Source organism: Indicator indicator, chromosome 7, assembly GCF_027791375.1.
Source record: "Indicator indicator isolate 239-I01 chromosome 7, UM_Iind_1.1, whole genome shotgun sequence".
Classification (NCBI taxonomy): Eukaryota; Metazoa; Chordata; class Aves; order Piciformes; family Indicatoridae; genus Indicator; species Indicator indicator.
Genome location: NC_072016.1, coordinates 16585010 through 16606263, shown reverse-complemented (window position 1 = coordinate 16606263; position 21254 = coordinate 16585010). Strand labels below are relative to the sequence as shown.

Here is a 21254-nt window from a genome sequence, read left to right as displayed (position 1 = left end):
GCATTTCACTCAACAGCATCCTGTTGTGGTGTCAAATTGTTTCACAAGTTGGCTACCTTCCCCTCATCATCTCAAATGGTATTTGGCAACATAAAAGAACGTCCTTTATATGCTTCAGCATTCTATGTATGATGAAAAGATCACCAAATTCCTGGTGATTTTCCAAGGCAAAAATCAGTTAGAATCACCTGTCACTCTTACTTGTTTCTTTCAAGGAATTAAAATAGATTAAAAGAAATGTCTTGATGTTTTCTGTATTGTATTAATCTGTCTGGCTTACAACCTCTGGAGGCAGTAGATAAAATAAAGCAATTTAAGGGACTCCAGCAGTTACTCTAGAGCACTGATGTTCCAAATAAGATGTTTGCTTAATGTTCTGCTTTACTTGTTACACAAAATATGATTCTTCATTCATAGTTTCTTTTGTTTCCTAGTCCGTCAGGAGATCCTGAGAACAGTAGAAGTCATCTGGAAGCAGCTTATTTCTCAGAGGTGTCAGGCTCTGGAGGACGCTTACAAGATGGATCTTTCTGTAAAAGGAAATGACAAAGAAAGGGACATGAAGATAACGGAGATCACCCCTTTATGGGAAGAAATTATGACAAAAGCTTGGCAACACTTGATAGGTCTCTGTTCTGTTATGGAACATTCATAGCAAGCAAAGACATTGCAGTAAATGTAGTGCTTAATGGAAAGACTCTGATTTTTTGGTTATACCCTTCCTCTGCATATCACCTGCTAGATAAAGCTGACATTTTTCTTATATAGAATTGTGACTGATTTCTGTGTCATGCCCCAGCCCTTCTAGAATCACTTAGTGATGCTATAGGGCTCGTGATGTACAGCAAGAAAGAGAAATCTCCTTAGACAATTGTATCCCACAGGAGAATTAAAAAGGGAAGATGGTGAAGAAGGGCATCCCAATGTGCTGCAGGGATTTGAAGTTCATGTCTGCATAAGGAAAGTGATCTATGGCAGACCTCTGTGAGGCTTTAACATAAGGACTAGAGAAGTGCCTGTTCAGTGGTCCTCTTACAAACAGAAGGATAATCCAGATGGAGTGAGGCACTGCCATGTTGTTGTGACTTATGTAACCAGGATACCTACCCACAGGCTCAGCTTCAAGTTTTACAAGCTTTTTTTTTTTTTTTTTTGTCTGTTCTGGCCCTCAGCATCTGAAAAGAAGCTTCTCCAGAATAAAGCAGGCCTGTCTCAGAGCAAGCACAATTCCTGGAGTGAAAACTTGTCTTCAGGTATTAGGTTGATGTCTGGTCGAAACACAAAGGAAGTAACATGCAGATCTGAGGTAACTTTTGCTCATTGTCTTTTCTGTCTCTGTCACCAGTCTGCCTTTGATAAGGCTCTGAAGAGTTTATCTGGATTTGAGAGGCTTCCGAGTATTTCTGTTGACATATTCCATTGTAAACTAGGAACCTTTTCTTTTTCTTTGCTGCTAGAAATAATCACTAAGGAATAGTTACTGATCTGAAGAATTTTGGTCGGCAGCCTTAACGTAAATGTATTAATGCATACTTTTTGCATGAGGCCAAACTATTGCACTGGAAAGGAAAAACTGAAGCAGCTGAGGTTTCTTTGTACTTAGAAGGCTCTGCTTGGGTTAGAGCAAGGTGAGGAGATCCTGGTTTTGCTGCTGCTTTTGACTTAGGTCATATATGTAGACCTTGTCCTCCAGGCACTGAAATAATAGAAAATACCAACTATTAGCATAGTACTCTCCTTTAATTTTCTACTCATTATGAAGTATTAAGGAAAAATGTTAGTTTTGCCTCAAGATATAAGGAGACAAGTGCTTATATAAATCAGGGATGAATCTGGAGGGTATGCAGCATTCCTACTGCCAGCAGTGCAGCTGGGCTATCTTTTCCATGTGTGAATGCTTTTGCTAACAGAGAGTGCCATTTCTGTGATTTTGCTGGTGATTTGTTGAGAATACAAATAGACTTAAAGTAAATAATAGATTTAAAGTAAAATTAAGTCTGTTAAGGCTAGGGTAAACAGCTATAGGTATGGCAGCAGTGCGTTGCAGCATATTCAGAGCTTTGAAGTAAGCTTGAGCTATTGCACTGATGAACATAATAAGGTCTTTTATTCCTCATTCTGAGGAAACTGAGTCTGTTACAGCGTCAGTTTATGAAGTTTCAATCCTCCAGCTCAAACTGTAGCAGATTTCAACTTTATTCCCATTTATGACTGGTTCACTTCCAGGTATGTCGATCAGGAAGGCTATGAGACAATCAATCTGCCTGATTACTGAGCTGTAAGTTTTTTCTCAGCATGCCACAGCATCCTTCTCATTCCTTAAAATCACTTTCCTGCTTACAGAGTGAGCAAGCTCTTCCCAGGTACATCTGTAGACTGTGATGTCATACTACAAGAGCATCAACTATTTGCCCTGGGGTCTGTTTAATTATTTTTTAAAAATTAATTTTGATTATTACAGTTGATTACACCTCAATGAGCAATGTAATTGATATTTGTAAATGTATCCCAAGGAACATTTTGTTCAACATGCTTTTTGCTGTTGAAGGTTAAAGACTCCGTTATTGGTTTTTCCCTAAATATGCCCACATCATTAGTTCCTCCAGTGAAAAGGTTGCCATCTGGAAAAGGCAGCATGGAGACATTATTCAGGCACAAGTGCATGAAATTGGTGTTTCTGCATCTTCTGTCTCTCTTCTGCAAGGAAGCGGCTTGTAATTAAAGGAGCTGGGTTTGGAGGAAACATTACTCATTTGGTGTTATTCCTTATCATGTCAAGGACTGACAGCTCCACAGCTCTGATAAATTGTTCCTCTCAATGAGATACAGAGCTACAATTCCAAATGTTCTCCTCTGCTTTCCCCTCTTTCTCCTTGCAGCCTGTCTCTGAATGGGTTGATGCCCTTTTAGGAGAGACAAAATCTAGGAGGAAGAAAAAGAATTTCTTTACTCTTCAACAGCCTTCTTTTTCCTTACACTTCACAAACAAAGTATAAGGTGAGATTTTCAGTACTACAGGAAGTTGAGAGCACATGTTCCATTAAAAGTAAATGGCATTTGTCCTTCTAACTCTACATTTTTGACCTTATTTTGGTAGTTTAAAAAGTGCAGCAATACAGTTTTGCTGAATTTGCAGTGTTTCAGGTGCCTTCTGTTTTCATCTGGGAAAAATCTTCAGATCCTGGCCCCTGTCTTTGTTGCTGTTAGTTATTGACCTATGTCATAGAGGAATAGGCACATGTTTGAAACATTCAGATAAAAGGAAAAGTAGCAGTGTGAACTACATAGGGAGAAAAAAAAGCCTTTAAATTTCGGTAAAATAAAAATCCTTACATTTACTGAGAGCTAAGCCTGATTGTTCCTAACTGAGCAAATTTGATTACATTTGAGAAAAGTACAGAAATTCAGACAGGATTTCAAAGCTTTGCCCAGTAGAAAGAAGAAATGCATTGATTACTGGCTTATAAATCTGATTCTTATACTGATTGAAAATAAAGAAGTTAAAGCACTAGTAGAATTTGGTACTGATTTAAAAAATAAATTCAAAACAAAACAAAACCAACCATCACCCTCAAGACTGTCAACTTCTCCCTTGTTGCTATTTACAAGATAGAAAGAGTGACTTTGAGATCCAATCCTTGCTCTGGGAAAACAGTAAAATTCAAACTATTCACTCCAGCAAAGAATCAGGTCCCATGCTTCTGCTGTACTTTCATTCAAAATGTCCAGCACTAATGAAGCAAATTTCCTACTGTTCGGTGGCAAATGTCAGAGTTAGTAAATACATCTGTGTTCTCTATTTCTGAATCCACTTTACTATCTTGTGTTCTGCTGTGGGCTTTGTCTGGAAGGCATGATAATTCAGAAAGGAGAGAATGGTCACATTTCTGGTGGTAGAATGATGATGACCTGCTCTGGTAATTGCTATTTTGTGCTTTCTTAGATGTCTGAATAGCCACATGGGATCAAAAGCAGTACTGTACAAAGTCAGATTTTTTTTTTATGCTTACAGATGACAGTTTGGTAAATTTGCCAGAGGAGGGTTTGTAAGGCTGTGCCAAAGATTTCTAAATCATTACCTTCCCTGTTTCAGAGTGGGCCTTTTGATGTTTTGCTCTTCCTCCTCCCTTCATCAACCAGTCCCTCTCCCCCCTGGTTTTCCCAGCATAATCTAGGATGTATTTAATTTTTAAGTTAGCTATGATCAGTTGGTTCTGTTACTTTTAACAAGTTGCAAGAGCCGCAAGAGAAAAGTATAACAATCAGTAAACTGCAAATCAGTCAACAGCAATGCCCTCAGGTTCTTTCTGAGGATTGAGTGTCTGGGCAAGCAGCGTACTTCTAACTACCATAAGACACACTGCATCAGGCTTGTAAATATACTTGTTATTCTTTACAAGAAATGCAGAAGCAACGGAGTTTTAAAGCAGGCCTAATCATGTTTGTCCTCTTCTGTTTTGGTTTATTAATTATTTTCCTCTGTGCTAGAGACCCATATACCTTGAGATCCTGAAATAGAAAAGGTCTTTCTAATAGTCCCAGTCTTTAGAATGGAGAGCTTGTAATTGCAAACCCAGAAATTTTAACGTAGGATTTTGGACAGCAAGCACACACTTGTGAAGACAGCCCTAGATCATTTTATATATCATCTGAACTCCTTCATGCTGCTTTTGCCACTGTGTCCATTGCAAGAGAATTCCTCCTAGATTGGAAAAACAGGTCTTTAAACTCAAAGGATTTTTAAACAGTTTGATGGGTAGATTGCTTTCTGCTCTGCTGTTTTTAGCATATGCAAGGTCACTGCACAGGTAATGCCAAAAAGAAGGAAAAAAAAAAAAAAAGGCATTTAATAGTGTAGCTCCAAAATCCAGAAAATAGTAGGTGCTAACTTTGGCTTGACTGGGACTGATTAATTCTTCTTTAGTTAACTTTGGAGTAAGATTCTCTCTCTTGTACTTACTTTTGTAAGCAACAGGAAGATTGTTAAACCCACACCAAACATGAAAAGGATAACTACATCCATGATGTATTCATGTACTCTTGTCTGGGCACAGAAGACTGAGCCCTAGCACATAAAATCATTGTTAGCTCAAAATGCTGAGTGTCAGTGAACTTTGACTTCTGCAAGAAAGAAGCTTTATCTCCAGTTGATGGACATGAATTTACAAAGGCTTAGCTATTATCAGCCAAGACATCAGTGGCAACACTAGCAGATGAAGCCAGAGTTAAATAGCGGACCAGTGCTTTCAATTACTAGCTACTTCTTTCCTGTATCATTATAACATCTTTCAATAGCTAACTGTAAAGGCTGATGCCGATTAGCCTAGGTTTTCAAACAATAGAGCCACTGCATGAGAGAGATTGTTTAAGAGAGAAGTGGGGAGGGAGGTATGCAAGGTAGTGAAACAGAGCACAAGGTTGAACAAAAAGAAAGTGCTAATTTGGGGTGAAAAATGGACAAGATCAATTTAGCAGCTCACAGTAGGTGAAATGAGGACGACAGAAATATTTGAAACACAGTAACAATTATTACTTAAATATTTTTGTACCAATCACTGCGATGGCCTCTTATCAGATTTTGAGGTTAAAATATAAAACAAGCAAATATAATGGTATTTCTTTGAAAAGTGCATCATTTGTGTAACATCTTTATCTTCATAACAGAAGAAAATTAACATCACTAATTATCTAATTAAGTTCATTAACTATCCACCAACAGTGCACCGTGAAGTTGACATTATGTTCTTCTGTCAACAAATGCTTTGATTTCTTAGGAAGTAATTAAAATGTAAATTAGCATGTCATTAAATGCACAAGGGAAGTTTGGAATCAAATATTCATTTCAAAACTGCTCATAGCACACATTTTTTTACTTCAATGAAAACAGGCACTTTACTATTAATGATGTATATTAAACAAGTTCCATTATAATATTATTGTCTTGTTTAATAACTGGCTCAAAGCTAAATTACAGTGTGCTGCAGCAAGCTGGAAAAAGTTTCTTTAACTTTGAACAAAGAAATTTGTATGTCCTTTTAACTGGGTATCTGACACACTGCTCATTCATCATTTTCAGATCGTTTATAAGATCATAAAGAAAAGATTCAACAGATCAATGTTAGATAAGAAATGCATGACAACATAAAATGCAGAGCTATCTAATTTTCTATAATACAAATCACTGAACTTTCTGAAATGTTTGGGAATATTTTCCACATTCATTGAAGATAATTGTGTAACAGAAAAGTTGGAATATAAAGGTTGTATGCCGATGAGTACAAATTATTAGTCTGATTCAGATCCACAGGCCACTCACCCCATAGTCTGTCCCCTAAAACTCCAGGACCAGTTGCTCCAGTTGTTGTTGACAACTCAATGAACAGTAGAAAATCTATCCTAGCAAAATGGTTCCTTTATTGATTTATAAATTTCTTCTTAAAATCTAAGATACAGGAAATAATATCCTTTCTTAATCTTTTTTGTGGGTAACTCTTCAGAGGGAGTTTTTCTATGTTTTTAAACACAGCGGTATCTTGTGGCCGTGAAACACCTTCATTTAATATGTTTTCTTTTATGTTTCCTGCATATATTTTAAATACATTTTTGCCTTTCAAGCTGGAGATGGTGCCTGGTGCAGGTTAAAGCTCAGTGATAGGATTTCAGTAAGTGGAGTTTTATGTTTAAGTCTATTGGCTGGTTGCTGGTGGCAGAATTTTGCATTCAGATAAAAGATTGTGCCAAATGAGTTGAATGATGTTAATGCGGATGAAAGCAGAGTTTTATTCGGGTTTATTAAAAGCCTTGAAACAAGTGCTAGCCACTGAAACAGAAGGATTTTTATTAAGGATTGTGAACTCAATGATGGTATATGAAAGTAGAAAACAGGAAATCAGGAGAGGTCCTAGAAATCTCTGCAAGATGAACTCAGGTATTTCTTATAACTGGAGGTATAGGTTGCAAACCTCTGTAGAGGTTTGCAAGCATTTATTTCTTGCTGTACTTGTCCTTGCTAGGCAAATCTGTGTTTCATTTATGATTTCTGTTGCAGAGTAGCCTGTAGGGTCTAGGATTGTTCTAAAGGCACTGAAAATCTCCAGAAATTATTTCATCACACTGAAATATGTGTCATTTTAGGGGTCAGGGATGTTTCTCAGTATTCTGTACTCTGAGCTCTAAGCATACACTGATGTTTATAGAATTCTTTCATCAGCTAAAGGATTAGAAGAGAACATTTTTTAAAATAAAAGGCATGACTCAAATGAAGCAGAAAATACCAGTGCATAAGGCTTTCAGATACATGTACTGAGTTACTATATAATAAAGCCCTAAGTTCAAAAAAGCAAAATGGTAAGGAAGAGCAAGTGAAGGCAAGAAGAGACCTCACTGGTTTTCCCCACGATGCCAAAATCTGACCTTCACTTTTCACTAGAGGTAAAAACTAATATTTCCAATGTATCCGGCCAGAAACTGAGCCCTCAAGAGGTTGAGTGATTCCAAAGCCACAGAAATAGTTCTTGGAGACAGGATTAAGGAACAAATGTCTCACCTCCCATTGTGCATTTTTTGCCACTAGGAGACAAGTTATTTGTTCTCCCAGGAATTCATCACTTCAGTGGTATCCACTGTTGAAGGAGTGTGTATGCATGCACACATACATACATACATACATACATATATACATACATACATACATACAGTTACTATAGAAGTTGAGCTGCTTCTATGCTGCCTGAGTTGACCTAACAAATATAGTGTGAAAGCCTCAACCCATGTACACCATACGTTGGACTTATCCTCTTGAAATCCACCCCTGTGTGGGGGTACATTTATGATGTACTGAAATATGGAGGGTTTTCTCATTAAGTTTGCTATTCCCCAACCAACTGGCGATGCCAGGAATCCATCCATGATCCTTAGGAGCAGTTGGCACAGTGCATTAGCCTCCTAGCGGGTTGAGGCACAAAGCTTCCATGCAACACTTAACTGCTGGAGCTACAGTCTGTTGAAAAGTTAAATGAATTTTGGCAAGGCAACAGTAAAATCCACACAGCAATAACAATTTTGTGATTCAAAAGAGCCTGCAAAAACACTCAGTGTGGAGAGTGTATGCAAAGTGCTAGGATAAACTATTCTTAATCTGCCAAGGAACATGTTATCAGCCTGTTGACTAATGAAACAGGTTTTCCTCTCCTGAAAGGAACCTACTTGCTTCCTAGTGCATAGTCCATTACTTGAAAAGCAGTCTAGTCACAAGATGAGGGCTTGCTGTTTGCACAGGGTAGAAATGTACCTAGTCTCTGATTTACCATGTTAGATTTAGCAGCAGTAGTAGACTGTTACAGACTTTGGCCCTGTATCTGAATACAACAGGGTATGCTAATTTAGCCCTGTATCTGAATACCACAGGGCTGGTGAATTGCAGACTTCACCTAGCTCTAATAATTTACTCTAACACTTGGATACTTTTCTGTAAAACTGCCATTTTAACTGTAATTCCGTCCTCTGCTTGTGAGGATTGATTTATTCTCTGTGATTTAGCAGGAAAGGACCAGAAGTGTTGGGATTTACTCATGCATATCAGGAGGGGAAATTCTGATTAGATGTGTGGAAAAAGAAGGAGCATGAGAACTGAAGTACAAGAAGATAGTTTTCACATCTCAAAAATCTGGCTCTATAGGTACGTAAGTCAGGAATTTTTCATTAGAAAGATTATCAGCTTTAGATGATGAGTACAAAAATTTGTGAGAGCCTTCTTCCTGACTAAGTCACATCATCAGTGGCAGGAGATCCACACTGGTTAGAGCATGCAGTCCAGAGGACACAACTGGGATATGGGGCCTGCTGAAAGGAGTAATGCTTCAACACAGGTGGATGCTGTTTAATGTTGAACTGCTGGGAAATACATACTTAAGTATAACTGAATCATTTGCTCATTATAAAATGACATTTCCTTAACTTTCTATTTCATAAAAAATACAGCTTTCCAGTTTGATTTAAGATGGCAAGACTTTATCACATGAGTATCACAGCTTTTTCTCATTCTAATGATACTAATTTCCTGTTTCCCACTTTTGAAGCCCTCACCCACAGAGGTTTTAAGCATGTTTAGTTGAGACACTTAAGCTCCAAGTTCTGTGTATCTATTATCTATGTGTTTGTATCTTAAACTTGGATTAAAATCTCTTCCCTTTCATTAGTAGACAACCTGTATATAAAAGTTTCAAAGTATAGCTAAACACATCCTAAACCACAGTGGCTTCTTCAGTCAGGGTCATCAAATCTATTTCTGCCATGTACAAACTCTTTGCAACTGTCATATATTTTGTTTACTTGTACTTTATTGTATGTGTAAAGAGCTCCTTATCTGATGTTCTCTTTCCACATGTCCATGTAATACTGCCTAAAAAATCTAGTGATTTCTGAAATAGTTGTGATTAAATCTAAAAAAAACTTCTATGCAGCATTGCAAGAGCCCACGTTTAGAGATATAAGGTATGTGGACTTTATGCCTGTAGTATAAGATCTAATATCTGGTAAAACAGCTGTATTAGAATACTATCTGGCACTGGGAACATGAGAGTAGAAGTCTCTAAACTGGCTCATCATATTGTTTCCCCTTCTCACTACTGCATGCTGTGACAATATACATCCCCTTGGTAGGCTTATCTGGCTATATCAGATAAATTCAAGTTGGTTTTACCTCATTACCAGTCCCACTACCCCCCGTTCCCCAAAAACATGTTACAGTGGCTGAATATTCTTTTGTCTTAGTTTCTTCATCTGTAAGCTAAAGACTTCTTTCATAAAAACATCTGAGATGTACTGATGAAAATTACAGTACAAGAGTACTTTTTTTATAACTGTGATGCTATATGAATGATGTTACTATGTGTGTATATACATTTATAGTGTTACTTTTGCTCAGAAGAGCTAAAGTAGTAAACTAATATCACTCATTCTAGTCCACCAATAGATGACTAAAACATGCTTCAAACCAAATGTATTGGTCTTCTCACTGTCATCACCAGACCACTCACTTGGCACAGTGAGGGATCTGGATATTTGGGCTTTCCTTTTGGCTCTTCCAAGTCCAAAATTATTTTGTCTTGAGATTTATTTTTCTGTATTAAGAGCTATGGCACATTATTTGTGTGCATATGTGTTCTGTAATACAAAGCATAGAATTTAATTCCCCAAAGAAAAAGCCTAAAGTGAAGAGCTCCTATGATATATTGTTTCTTCAGGCAAGAACTGTGGCATATGTGGCATCTGTATCATGCAACATGAGGATTCTTATGGAAAGCCTGAATACTTATTTGGTGCTAGAGTGTTAAGTGATGTATCTCTATCCACATAAAATGAGAGCTAAAACATCCCAGAGTTCAGTATTTTTAACTCAGAAGTCACACTTCAACCTTTTTTCTTTTTTTTCTTTTTCTCTTTTTTTTTCCTTTTTTTTCCCCTAACAGTTTTTGGTTGGTTGGTTTTGTTTGGTGGTTTTTTGTCTGTTTGTTTGTTTATTTTATTACAAGCTGGTTTTCAATTGCTTTAGTCGAAAGAAATGATAAAAAATCTGCTCTCAGAGTTTTTTAGCATGCTAATTTCTCTGTCTGCCAGTATTTTTCTCCTTGTTGGAGGAACACTTTTCCTCAGTGTTAATCATTTTCTTTCCTATTTTTCTGTGGTCTCATTGCAGCAAGAGGACAGAGGGTTTTTTTATTCTTTGTTTTGTCTCTGATTTTTGTGTATGTGTGTGGGGTTTTTTAACAGGAAAATAGCTTATAAATTCCATCACCTTTTCAAGTGCTATATAGTTGGCTGGGGAATCTGAGGCCTTGTTCCACTTAGAATGTGGTTGTCTAAAGCTAAAAAAGTACAGAAGTTTATTTTAAAAGGATTTAATACTCTGACTTTTAGGCCAGAATGGATCAATATGGCCTTTTAGTCTGATGTTGTCTAGAGCACAGGTCATATTTCTTGCATTTACCCCTGCTTTTCTGCATATGAAACACACGTTACACATTATTAACAATTATCAAAGCTGCATATTGGTTTTGTTCACAAATAGATATTGCACTGTGGCACTATTGTATTTAATCTACTGCATAAAGTGTGGTCATTTTAGAGGGTAGTCACCTACAGGTTTTAATGGAAACTGTTTATTAGTCAGACACCTGCTTGCCCTAGTGTTCATTCAGCATTACTCTGTATTCATTCTCACTGAATGCTTAATTAATAATAGCCTGGTATATATATATACTCTGTATTTATTGGATAAACTTTAAAGGTTTTATATTTGTTTGTTGATTTGTTTCAGGGTTGTGGGGTTTTTGGGGTTTGTGGGTTTTTTTTGTTTGTTTTTTTTTTTCCCAATCACAGTGATCTCTAATTTTGTTAACTGTTCATTTTACAACCAGATGGTTTTCCTGTGGGGATGAGCATCAGGGACAGGTTCATCTGGTTGAAGATAACTAGCTGTAGCTCATTTGGAAGGCAAAGTGGTTAGTCTTCAGTTCACCAGACTTGGCTAGCAAAATTTTTCTTTCTTAGGACATTTCATATATTTCAAAGGCTAGGAGATGGGCCAGTAAATTCAGCAATAACCCTTGCAAGGTGGGCTTTGACTGTAGGGGTCTGATCACTGACCATGAATTGAAAAACAGACTATAAGCAAGTACAGCACTGACTAGACTTGAATAGCCTGTGGGTATCAGAAATGGTTGTTAGTACTTGGAGGAATTGCTTGTCTATTTTGAATGACTTTTACCCTATGTCCATACAGAGCTGAGATCTCAGCTCTTCTCCTGTACTGAGTCCAGCTCAACTGCACAGAGATGCTTTCTAGGTCAGCCTTTATGGGAGTTTTATATGAATTATGGAATAGTTTTGTGAGGCCACAACTGTAATTACAGGTTTAATGATGCTTTAAACAAACAAAAATGTAATGACTTTCATCAATGTAAAACAGGAGCTTCCTGCAGGGAAACACCGATAAATGTGACTTTGCAGCAGGGGTACAGACCTGGCTGGCAGCCAGCAGTAATCGGCACACCACATAGACCTTGTGTGTTAACTTAATTATAGCACAGTGCAAGCAGCAGCTAGACAGTTTGCTGTGAAGCATCACTGCCAACATGGCACAGAGTCCATGCATTTAAAAGTTACCCATCTGATCCATGGTTTTAGGTAGTGAAAGGCTGGGACTTTCACAGCAGTTTAGCCTCATGCTGTGGCTCACAGCAATCTCACCTTTGTCAGGGGAGCTTGGGTGGGCATGAGGAGGTGTGAATGGAACTGAGGGCACACTGACCTCTTCTGTATAACCTCCAAACAGCTTCTGCTTTCTCTGCCACCTCTAATCCTTTCAAATTTGTCAAAGGAACAGATACTTCTGCTAATCTTTGTAATGCAGCTAATGTTCTGCTGCTTTCATGCCTTTTATTTTTTCCCATTTCATGGCTTTGGTGTAAGTTCCAGGGAAGGGTAAGAAATCTTACTTAATTATATTCAAGTAAGTCTGCATCCTTCCTACACATGTGGTTGACACATGGAATAGGTATTTTATGGTTTATTTGGATACTGTGATTTTTGGAATTCTGTTTCTTTCAGTAGTGATTAGGAGTGTCATCCTGAGTCAAGTGTCAGTGGATCTCAGGAAAAAAATTAGTTGCTCTTTCAGAGAGCTTTTGATCTGGGAAAATTTAAAGCTATGCCGAGAAGATTAGACAGTGCATTTTGTAGATGTAATAGGATAGCTAGAATCTTTTTCCAGGAAATGCACTTCCAAATAGGAGAATTTTTACCTGTGACTGATAGTAAGAAGGAAGTGATACTGAACTTCTTCTAGTAGCTACTTATCAGCAGTCACACAAAGAAATATTGAGTAAGGAAATAGATGAAACAACTATCCTTGTGTTTATATAGAAAAGTATGAGTTACAAGACTGTAGAACAATCCCATGAGTGTTGGACAGCTTGTTATATCAGAGTCCTCTGCTGGTGCTTCAGGTGTCTTCATGCAATAAGATAAAACAAGACAATAGCTTAGTAAGCATTGTCTGGGACCCAGAATTTCATAGATGACTAGGAGAAAGAGGGGATTAAACCTAGCATTTTTTAGTCTGGAAGCTTGACTTTGAATAAAGTGTAACAGATCCATCTGAGGAATTAGTAGGATAGTGAATATTTTAAGCTGTATTTTGTTGTAATTTGCTTGGCGCTAGATTGGCACTTGAGGGTTTCCATTAAGTTTAATAACAATTCTGCTGATTTTTTTTTTTCCCCAAAAGAGAGGCAAAGAGCACTGTTTGAAGTTCTCTGATCTATGTTATGTATTGGTCTTGGTTATGTGAATCTTGTGACCCCAAAACTTGTGGGTTTTGGTGAAGTAGGCAAGAAGGTAATGAAAGTAATTTCATTTCCCTACTCCTTGAGTTTAAGGATCTCACCACAATGGACTGTTGCTCACGATCCTAGTCTGTGTAACTCTGAGGTCAGTATTATAGTCTCTGTTCTGTGGTTAGAGAGGTAGGGCACTTGCATGTCCCACTGAAGATTGCATAATCTGCTTGCAGAGTGGGGTATGCAATTCAATCTTTTGTCAGCAGTTAATTGGTCTTATACTTGCACAGAAACCCTTAGCTTGAGAATTTCATGTCAGTAACACATCACATTAAACGTATGATTGTTAATGCAAATTCACAGGAAAAATGGCCAGGAATTTCTGCCAGACTGCTTTGGATAACATGTATTTCCAGAAACACCAGAGGAGCACTGGGATTTGGGGGATGTTTTTGCTATGATGTGTAGTTGGATGTCTATGCAGAGCAGAGGCAGTTATTATGGGAGTTGCTTTGCACTAGTATAGCTCTATAAGTCTCCAGTTCTACAGCTAGCTCAGATTATCTCTGCATCATATTCCCAGTGAACAACGCATTTATACTCTAAGTCACTCGTTACCAGAGGACTTAGGTTTCAAATCTTAAAACGTTTTCAGAAGCAATGTCCCATCTGCAAAAGACAGCATGGACCATTGCATTTTCTGCTTATGCAGCAGGGAGCAGGTGTATTGCTACAGATCCTTAGTAAGGGTTTCCACAAGAGATAAAGGTCTTTTATGCTACTTGCAGTACTAACTAAATCACACCCAAAAGGGGAAGTCTTAAATTTTATTTTCTGGTTTCCAGCTCCTTATGAGTAGTTCCACTTAATGATCCTTGTTAGGATCATAAATATGTTTATCTTCCTGGTGTAAGAGTGCAACTTTCTCTCAGATGTTTGCCCTACCACTGTACTCTCTGGGAAGACATTAAACTTGCAGACAGGCCATATTCCCTAATTATTTTTGTTAAAAACAGAACAGTTAATGCCTGCTTCTGCACCTCACAGAGTTGACACCCACAGCACCTTGGTGTAATGTGCTCTTATGTTTCTTCCAGGGATTTGTCTCATGTATGGAACAGTACCGCAGAACTGGGCAGGAGCTGTACGCGTCTTTGTACAAGAACCATTCACAGGTAAAGAACAGGAATATTGTGCAGCAGCTTTCTGGTGTGAAAAGTATGTTCCCACACTACCCTGACAAATTGGGCTCTTCAGAAGTGAGATGAGTCACATGCTCAAAGAAGTGCTGAGTTGAAGAGTCAATACTGTTCTTGGCATCAAATGTAGTATCGCATCACTCACCAATGAGATTCCTCACTTTATCTTCAGGAGCCTTTTAAAATTTTGTTTAAATCCACTCTTACAGTGACAGAAATGAAAGTGAGGTCGTTGACCTTTTTTAGCACCCAGTTAAACTTTTCAGGAGGTCCCAATTTCATACACAGTAAAATCTCACAAATGTGTTTCTGTTTCATGGCTGATCATCAGACACCAACATACTTTTTATTCTTTCAATTTCTCACCAATTATCTCCTTTAAATTGGCATTTTAATGCCCCCCAAATCCCTGCACACACCTCCTACACAGCAATAATGAATTTCATGCCATGCTTTGAGAACAATACACTTCTGACTGAGACTTTCAGAGTGTGTTTTCAGCAAGTATGGTCGTTTCCATTGACCCAAATGCTGGCCAGAAAAAAGAGTGAATAAAACCTCTGTGGTGATATTCTCCTGGCTCACTGCTTTTGAGTTAGAAGTCTAGTGAAAGCAGCCATTTTCAAGGATGTTGATGTTTGTGACGTGCTTATATTTGTCACTATCTAAGTTTGACTAGTATCATCTCCCACCACACACTTTCAGTGGTCAGTTGGTCCAGTGTTTGCTGGGTCTGCAGTGCTTCCTCTGAAGTGGTCCCATCTGGTAGGTTGGATAGATCCCTCTGAAACACTGAGGTGGTGCCCCTGATAAATCGAAGATTGGAAGCTTGCAAAAGATGGCAAAAAGTGGTTCTGTCCCACAGATGCTGCAGTGTGGTTACAACAAAGCGGCCAAGGACTGGATGATAATTGAACAGCAACTTTTCTACAGAAAGGGCCCATGGAGAGTTGCATCACAATCCTTAGAGCCACGATGGATTCTTGATTGTTATGAAGGTCCTTCACGCATGAGGAAGAGGATTCAACATGTGAATACCCAAGGGGCAACTATGCGAATGAGGAGTGAGGTAGAAAGCTTTTGCAGGAGGTGCACATTTTCTATAACAGTTGTTAGTGACTTTATATTCAGTTCTTTCCTCCTGTTCTCATCACCTTACTCATCAATATGCTCTGTCATGCATACTGAACCCACTGAACATGTCTGGTTTTGAGAGAGAAAGAGAGGCTGCAATGTGTTTAGCAGCAACAGAATGATTCTCTCTCTTTTCTGGTATAAGATCTCCCCAGCTACATGAAAGTATAACCTGACCATAAATTTCTGCTTGTAATATCTCATGGTTATAATGCTTCCCAATGTATGCAGCAGAGTCCAGTTAGAAGGCTTCACTGTCCTGTTACTCTTATGCTCTAAGGCTGCTGGAAATGGTAGATTATCAAATGGGGAATCAGAGTGGTTTGAGCTAAGCATTGAACTGCATATGTGGGATATTTACTACTGCCTGTCTCTCTAGTATCTAAGTTCCATACCCAACCAACCAGAAGCTGAAGTACTTTCCTGCATCAACAGGTTCTTATGTCTAGGACATTTTTTGGTGAAGCTTGGATTCTGACAGTTTTCTGTAGACTGGGTGGTATGGTTGTTATTCTGTAACTGGTTTCATGCAGTGTCTTCTTTGAAAAGACAGTAGTCCTTTTGCTTAGTTGTTGACATTTGTTCTTACATTTAATTGTTCCTAGGGTCCTTTCCAATGAGTTTATTTGAATTTCCAACGCATTTATTTTCAATCTTTTCTTTTCTCTGCAGTTCTGAGCTATTTTTGCCTGTCTGCATATTCCACTCTAGTCATACTTACTCTCTTTTCAGCTTCTCCTACCAAACAGAAACGAAACAACTCCTACTGCTGAAGTAAATACAGGTAACCTTTTAGGGCTAATTTGTAGACACCAACAGTCAAAGGGAGTTGAAGTTAGTGTGTGGAGTTCTGGATCAGAATTTCATCTACGAAAAAAATCTTACTGTCAGCACTCTGGGATAAAATATCACTGTAACATCTGTGAAAACACTGATGCAATTGTTATAGGTTGTATATAAACTTCAGAATTTGTTGCTCTTGTGCCATCAGAAGGATCTGAAAGCAAAAAAAATCTAACCTGAAATAAAATCTTTGGATATTCTTGGGCACCTGGAAAGCTTCCAACTGCTTAAATTCAGAAAGAAAAGCAGAGACTTTACCTCTGATTTTAGCAGATACTGCAATTCTGTCTTTCAAATAGTATTTAAAACCAGGTGATAAATGGCTCAGAGAAAGGGTAATCACACTTGAAATTTCCAAGAACATGGGAAAAATAATGGAGAGTGGAAGTAAATAATCAAGAATATTAACATGTTAAATTGTTTTTCAGTGTTCAGAATATAACTAGATTTTTAAAAATCATGTCAACATTTTTTGTTTTCCAAGGCCAAGTTTTCTGTTATGTGAGACATTAAAACAAGGACAAGGAGGGTTGGGGTGTGTGGGCAGGGAGTGAAATATGGCACAGAAATCAATAGTTTTTTGGAGGCGGTAGAGGGGGAACCATGGAGAAAGAGATGTAGCTTGGAAATATCAGCCAAGCCTAAGGCTGTGGATTTCAGCTGCCAGTATGGCTGCTCCAAGGCAATCTTCTAATGCACACTGTTAGCAATAGGCAGTATCATCGTATACTTTTCAGTGTGATTTGGCCTTATAAACAAGAGAGAGTGGAACTCATTGTTCTAGAATCCAAAGAAGATTGAAGTGCTACATAGTTTACCTCAGTAAGGAGGCTGATCATGCCTTCTGTAACTGCATACAGTGCATGAATGTGGAAAATTTGGAACTCAGATTGGACAAGGTATTAGTGGATTGTTTTTCTTTGGGTTCTTTTAAAATCCTGCTAAGTGCATATGGCTGAAAGCCTACCATATTCAGCTTTTATTAATTTCCTAATATTCAGTGATTATAGGTGTTAAGTTTGTATTGTGACTGAGTGCAGCTACCTGAACTAAGCATCCTTCTTTAGCAGTCACAGATTTTACTTATTGCTTGCCTTTTTTTTTATTTGTTTGGGGTTTTTGTTTGTTTGTTTTCCAGATAAATAATGCTATTTCCCAAGGTAGAACAGATTGGGTAAAAGTCTAAATTGCAAACACTTTTGGCGTCATCTGTCTGCCACTAAAACTGCAATCTCTTTTATACTGATATAGGAGAGCTGACGTTAAATGGAGCAGAAAGGGAGATGGATGAGAAGAGATTGGATTGTAACCAGCTGACGTTCTTCCCTGCTCTACATGAAAGTTTCCATTCAGAAGATTTCTTGGAACTGTGTGTGGAGAGGCAAATTATATTGCAGGAGTTTGCAGAGAATGAAAAGGTAGGCGAGATGAACTAGAATATTTGTTCTAGGAGGGTGATGCTTTTAGAGGGTGAATAGGATATGGAGGCCTTTCAGTTTGGTATTCAGGTGGATTCAGACTACAGCAAACATCATCACTATGCAACAAAGTTTTTGTCATACCTGTGAGACAATATCATCTGCCTAAAACACGGCAAAGTATGAGACTCAGAATTCCTGTCCTGCTTCTTGTTCAGAAGAGTGCCTGGATGAAATTTATTTATTACCTCTGGAAGAGTGTACTAGTTTTGTATAGGTTACTAGTTCAGTGATATTTAAATCTCTTCCTGATGAATACCAGAAAATGTTTTCTTCCTTCACGTGCCTTTTTTTTTCTTTGTCTTCCCATGAATACTGGACAGATTCTTCCATTTAAGGCCACAGAGACTTTGTCTGCTTCCTGTTTGATGATTCCATCATGTGTCACTTAACCAAAACAGTGCTGTCATCCTTTTTTTTTTTTTGTACTGAACTGGGTGCCATTTTCCTAGATTTCTCTCTAGCATAAGGAAGAGGACCATGGCAGGAGAATGCGAGCTGTGGAGCAAATAGGCATGATTGTTAGGGGGATGGTAACTTTGATCTGGTATTCTGAGTTTAATCCCTTTGCATGAAAGATAATAACCTGCCCTTTCCTTTCATCACAATCTGCACAATGGTAACACCAAATCAGATCTTTGATGTTGGGTAAACACTGTGCATAGCCATTTCCAACATGTCTATGAGAGATTTTTGTCATAAGAAGTAGACCTGGCCTCATTCTCTGATCTTTTAGAGGGTGAATAGGATATGGAGGCCTTTCAGTTTGGTATTCAGGTGGATTCAGGCTACAGCAAACATCATCACTATGCAACAAAGTTTTTGTCATACCTGTGAGGCAATATCATCTGCCTAAAACATGGCAAAGTATGAGACTCAGAATTCCTGTCTTGCTCCCCCACCTTTTTCCTGTTTCCTCCAGTGGCATCATTCCCCCTGATAGCCCAAGAACTAGCATTCCAAAGTGGAAGGCTAGGAGTGTTTAAACTCAGCTATTGCAGTGCTGTGATAGTTTTACATAAATACAGAAACAATTATTTTGTTTTCTTCAGTGCCATTGCCAAATTTTCCTGATGCTTTGCCAGTGGATGGGTCATACTCGTGCTCTCTAACACAATGGCTTCCTCTTGCTATTAGAGCTGTTAGTACACTGTCTGTCTATACAACATAATTCATTTGCCTGCCTGTCCTCTTTCCCCCTGCTTCCCCCTGCCCCCGCCTCTCCCCAACAGAAAGAGACTGGCGTGAAAATGTGAGGCATGTTTTCTGTGCACTGATCTCATTTTGAGCCTTCAAGCTGTCTGTCTCTTCTCCATGTAACTCCACAGGAAGCCATCAGAAATGCCAGGCAGGTTTCTTTCCAGCAGCAGTCACTGTGTTGCCGAGCTGACAGAAGTATTAAAAAAAGCAGTAGGGGGTGACATTAGCTGTCCTGTGCTCACTTAGTGCGCCGCAGTCCTGCCTGGTAAATGGCTGCCTTGTGAGCTGTTCACACTCTAACCAGGCAACTGGAACCATCTTACCTACTGCACAGAAAAGTCATTGCCATGCTTTGGCTGCTACTAGATCGATTTCTAAAACACAGGGATAGCCCTTGTCTGGAAAGCGAGTGTTGATTTGTGATGTCACCCAGTGCTATTGCTTTACAGTAACGTTAAACAGACATCTTTGTGCATATTCAAATGTGTGAGGTGGCTTTTTGCAGAAGCAACAGATCAAATGCTATTGACCTTCTTGGCCAACAGCTGAGGCTTCATTGAGGTTTTAGGTGCATACAGGTGATTACATTTTGCATGTATCTTTAGTATGCTGAGACTAGCACACCATAGGCATTGAAAGAGAGGTTCTAAGCGATGTGTGTGATCATACACAATATGTGCTGCTGCAGAACTTTGCAAGAGAAATACAAATAGGAACCTATCTGACCTACTTTATAAATTTGCCTACCAAAAGCCAGAGCCAACTCTTTAAATAACCCTGGCTTACCAGCAGAGACAGGGAGACTGAATTCCTATATCTGCAACCTGAGCCCTCAATGGCAAGATTTCTTCCCTGTTCTTTAATCGCCTAAAGGAGTCCTGCCAGGGTGTTAATATGCCATTAGCATGTAATGGATGAAGAAAGTGTTAGAAGGCTTGGGGAACCATTTTGATGTGGAAAGTCTGAATTTTAGAGGGAAGTAAACCTCTGCTCACCAGCCAGTCATTTGAGATGACAAGAAATCCAAGCAGTTGGGGTAATGAATCTGAAGTTAACAAGAGGACATGGCCTGGCAGAAATGTGGGCACAATGCCTTTCCTTGAAGGAGGGGCTGGAAAGAGCACAGGAGATGCCAAGAACAATAATAGAAATGACTAGCATAAATCAGAGGGAGTGGGATTCATAGCTGGGAGAAAAGAGATGATTAAAGAAGAGGCTTGGTTGAAAGAGGGAGCAGCTATGAAGTTCAGCATCTGGGTCTGGCAGAATGGTGTAGCTGCTCTTCATGCACTTGGAGCTAGTGTTTGTAGGGGCATGGCAGATACCTCACAGATATGAATAGAATCAAATAATTTCTATTGGAAGGGACTTACAATGATGATCAGCCCCAGCTGCCTGATCACTTCAGGGCAGTCCAAAATATAAAGCATCTTATTAAAGGCATTGTCCAAATGACTCTAAAAGACTGATGGGCTTAGGGCAGCAGCCATCTCTCTAGGAAGCCTGTTATAGCTTCTGACCAGACCACCCTCTCAGTAAGAAAATGCTTCCGTGTGTCCATTCCATGTGATCAGCACCTCCCTCTCCACTTCCCCTTCTCAGGAAGCTGCAGAGTGTGAAATGCAGAACATCTCAATGAGAATGTTCACCTCAATGAAAACATCTTCAGTTGTGAGGCTGTAGCTGCTCCCTTGATCGCTGCAGAGCTCCTGACAAAACCTCAAGACTCTGATTGCCACCTCAAGCAAGCACAGCTGATTCCCTGACTTCCTGAGAAGAGTCTTGGGAGCAGTGGGAAGGGCATGAATTTGAGTGAACTGACCTAAGGGGAAATGTAAAGCTCATATTAGTTTTCACCACAGAAAGCACAGACAAAGAACAATCCCATTGCCCACAACCATGTACAAGGCAACAACCTTCTTCTGCAACCCTCTTTGCTTGCAGCATTTGGGAAATTGTTAAGACCTGAGAAGTGTATTCCAAAGAAACGCTTCCAAGATGGGGTTTTTGGTTCAGTAGAGTAAGGGAAGGAGGGTGAGTGATTATCTGCAAAACCAGGA

The 21254-nt window shown here is 38.9% G+C and overlaps 1 protein-coding gene across 1 annotated transcript in view; it reads left to right on the top strand.

The window, feature by feature from the left end:
• The window catches only part of WDFY4 (WDFY family member 4), a 116564-nt gene that overhangs the window by 48498 nt on the left and 46812 nt on the right, over positions 1-21254 (top strand). Inside the window, exons 37-42 of the mRNA XM_054382113.1 lie at positions 435-626; positions 1173-1306; positions 14438-14515; positions 15405-15608; positions 16406-16457; positions 17768-17934. Of these exons, the coding sequence (XP_054238088.1) occupies positions 435-626; positions 1173-1306; positions 14438-14515; positions 15405-15608; positions 16406-16457; positions 17768-17934 (827 nt within the window). The remainder of the gene's footprint in view (positions 1-434; positions 627-1172; positions 1307-14437; positions 14516-15404; positions 15609-16405; positions 16458-17767; positions 17935-21254) is intronic.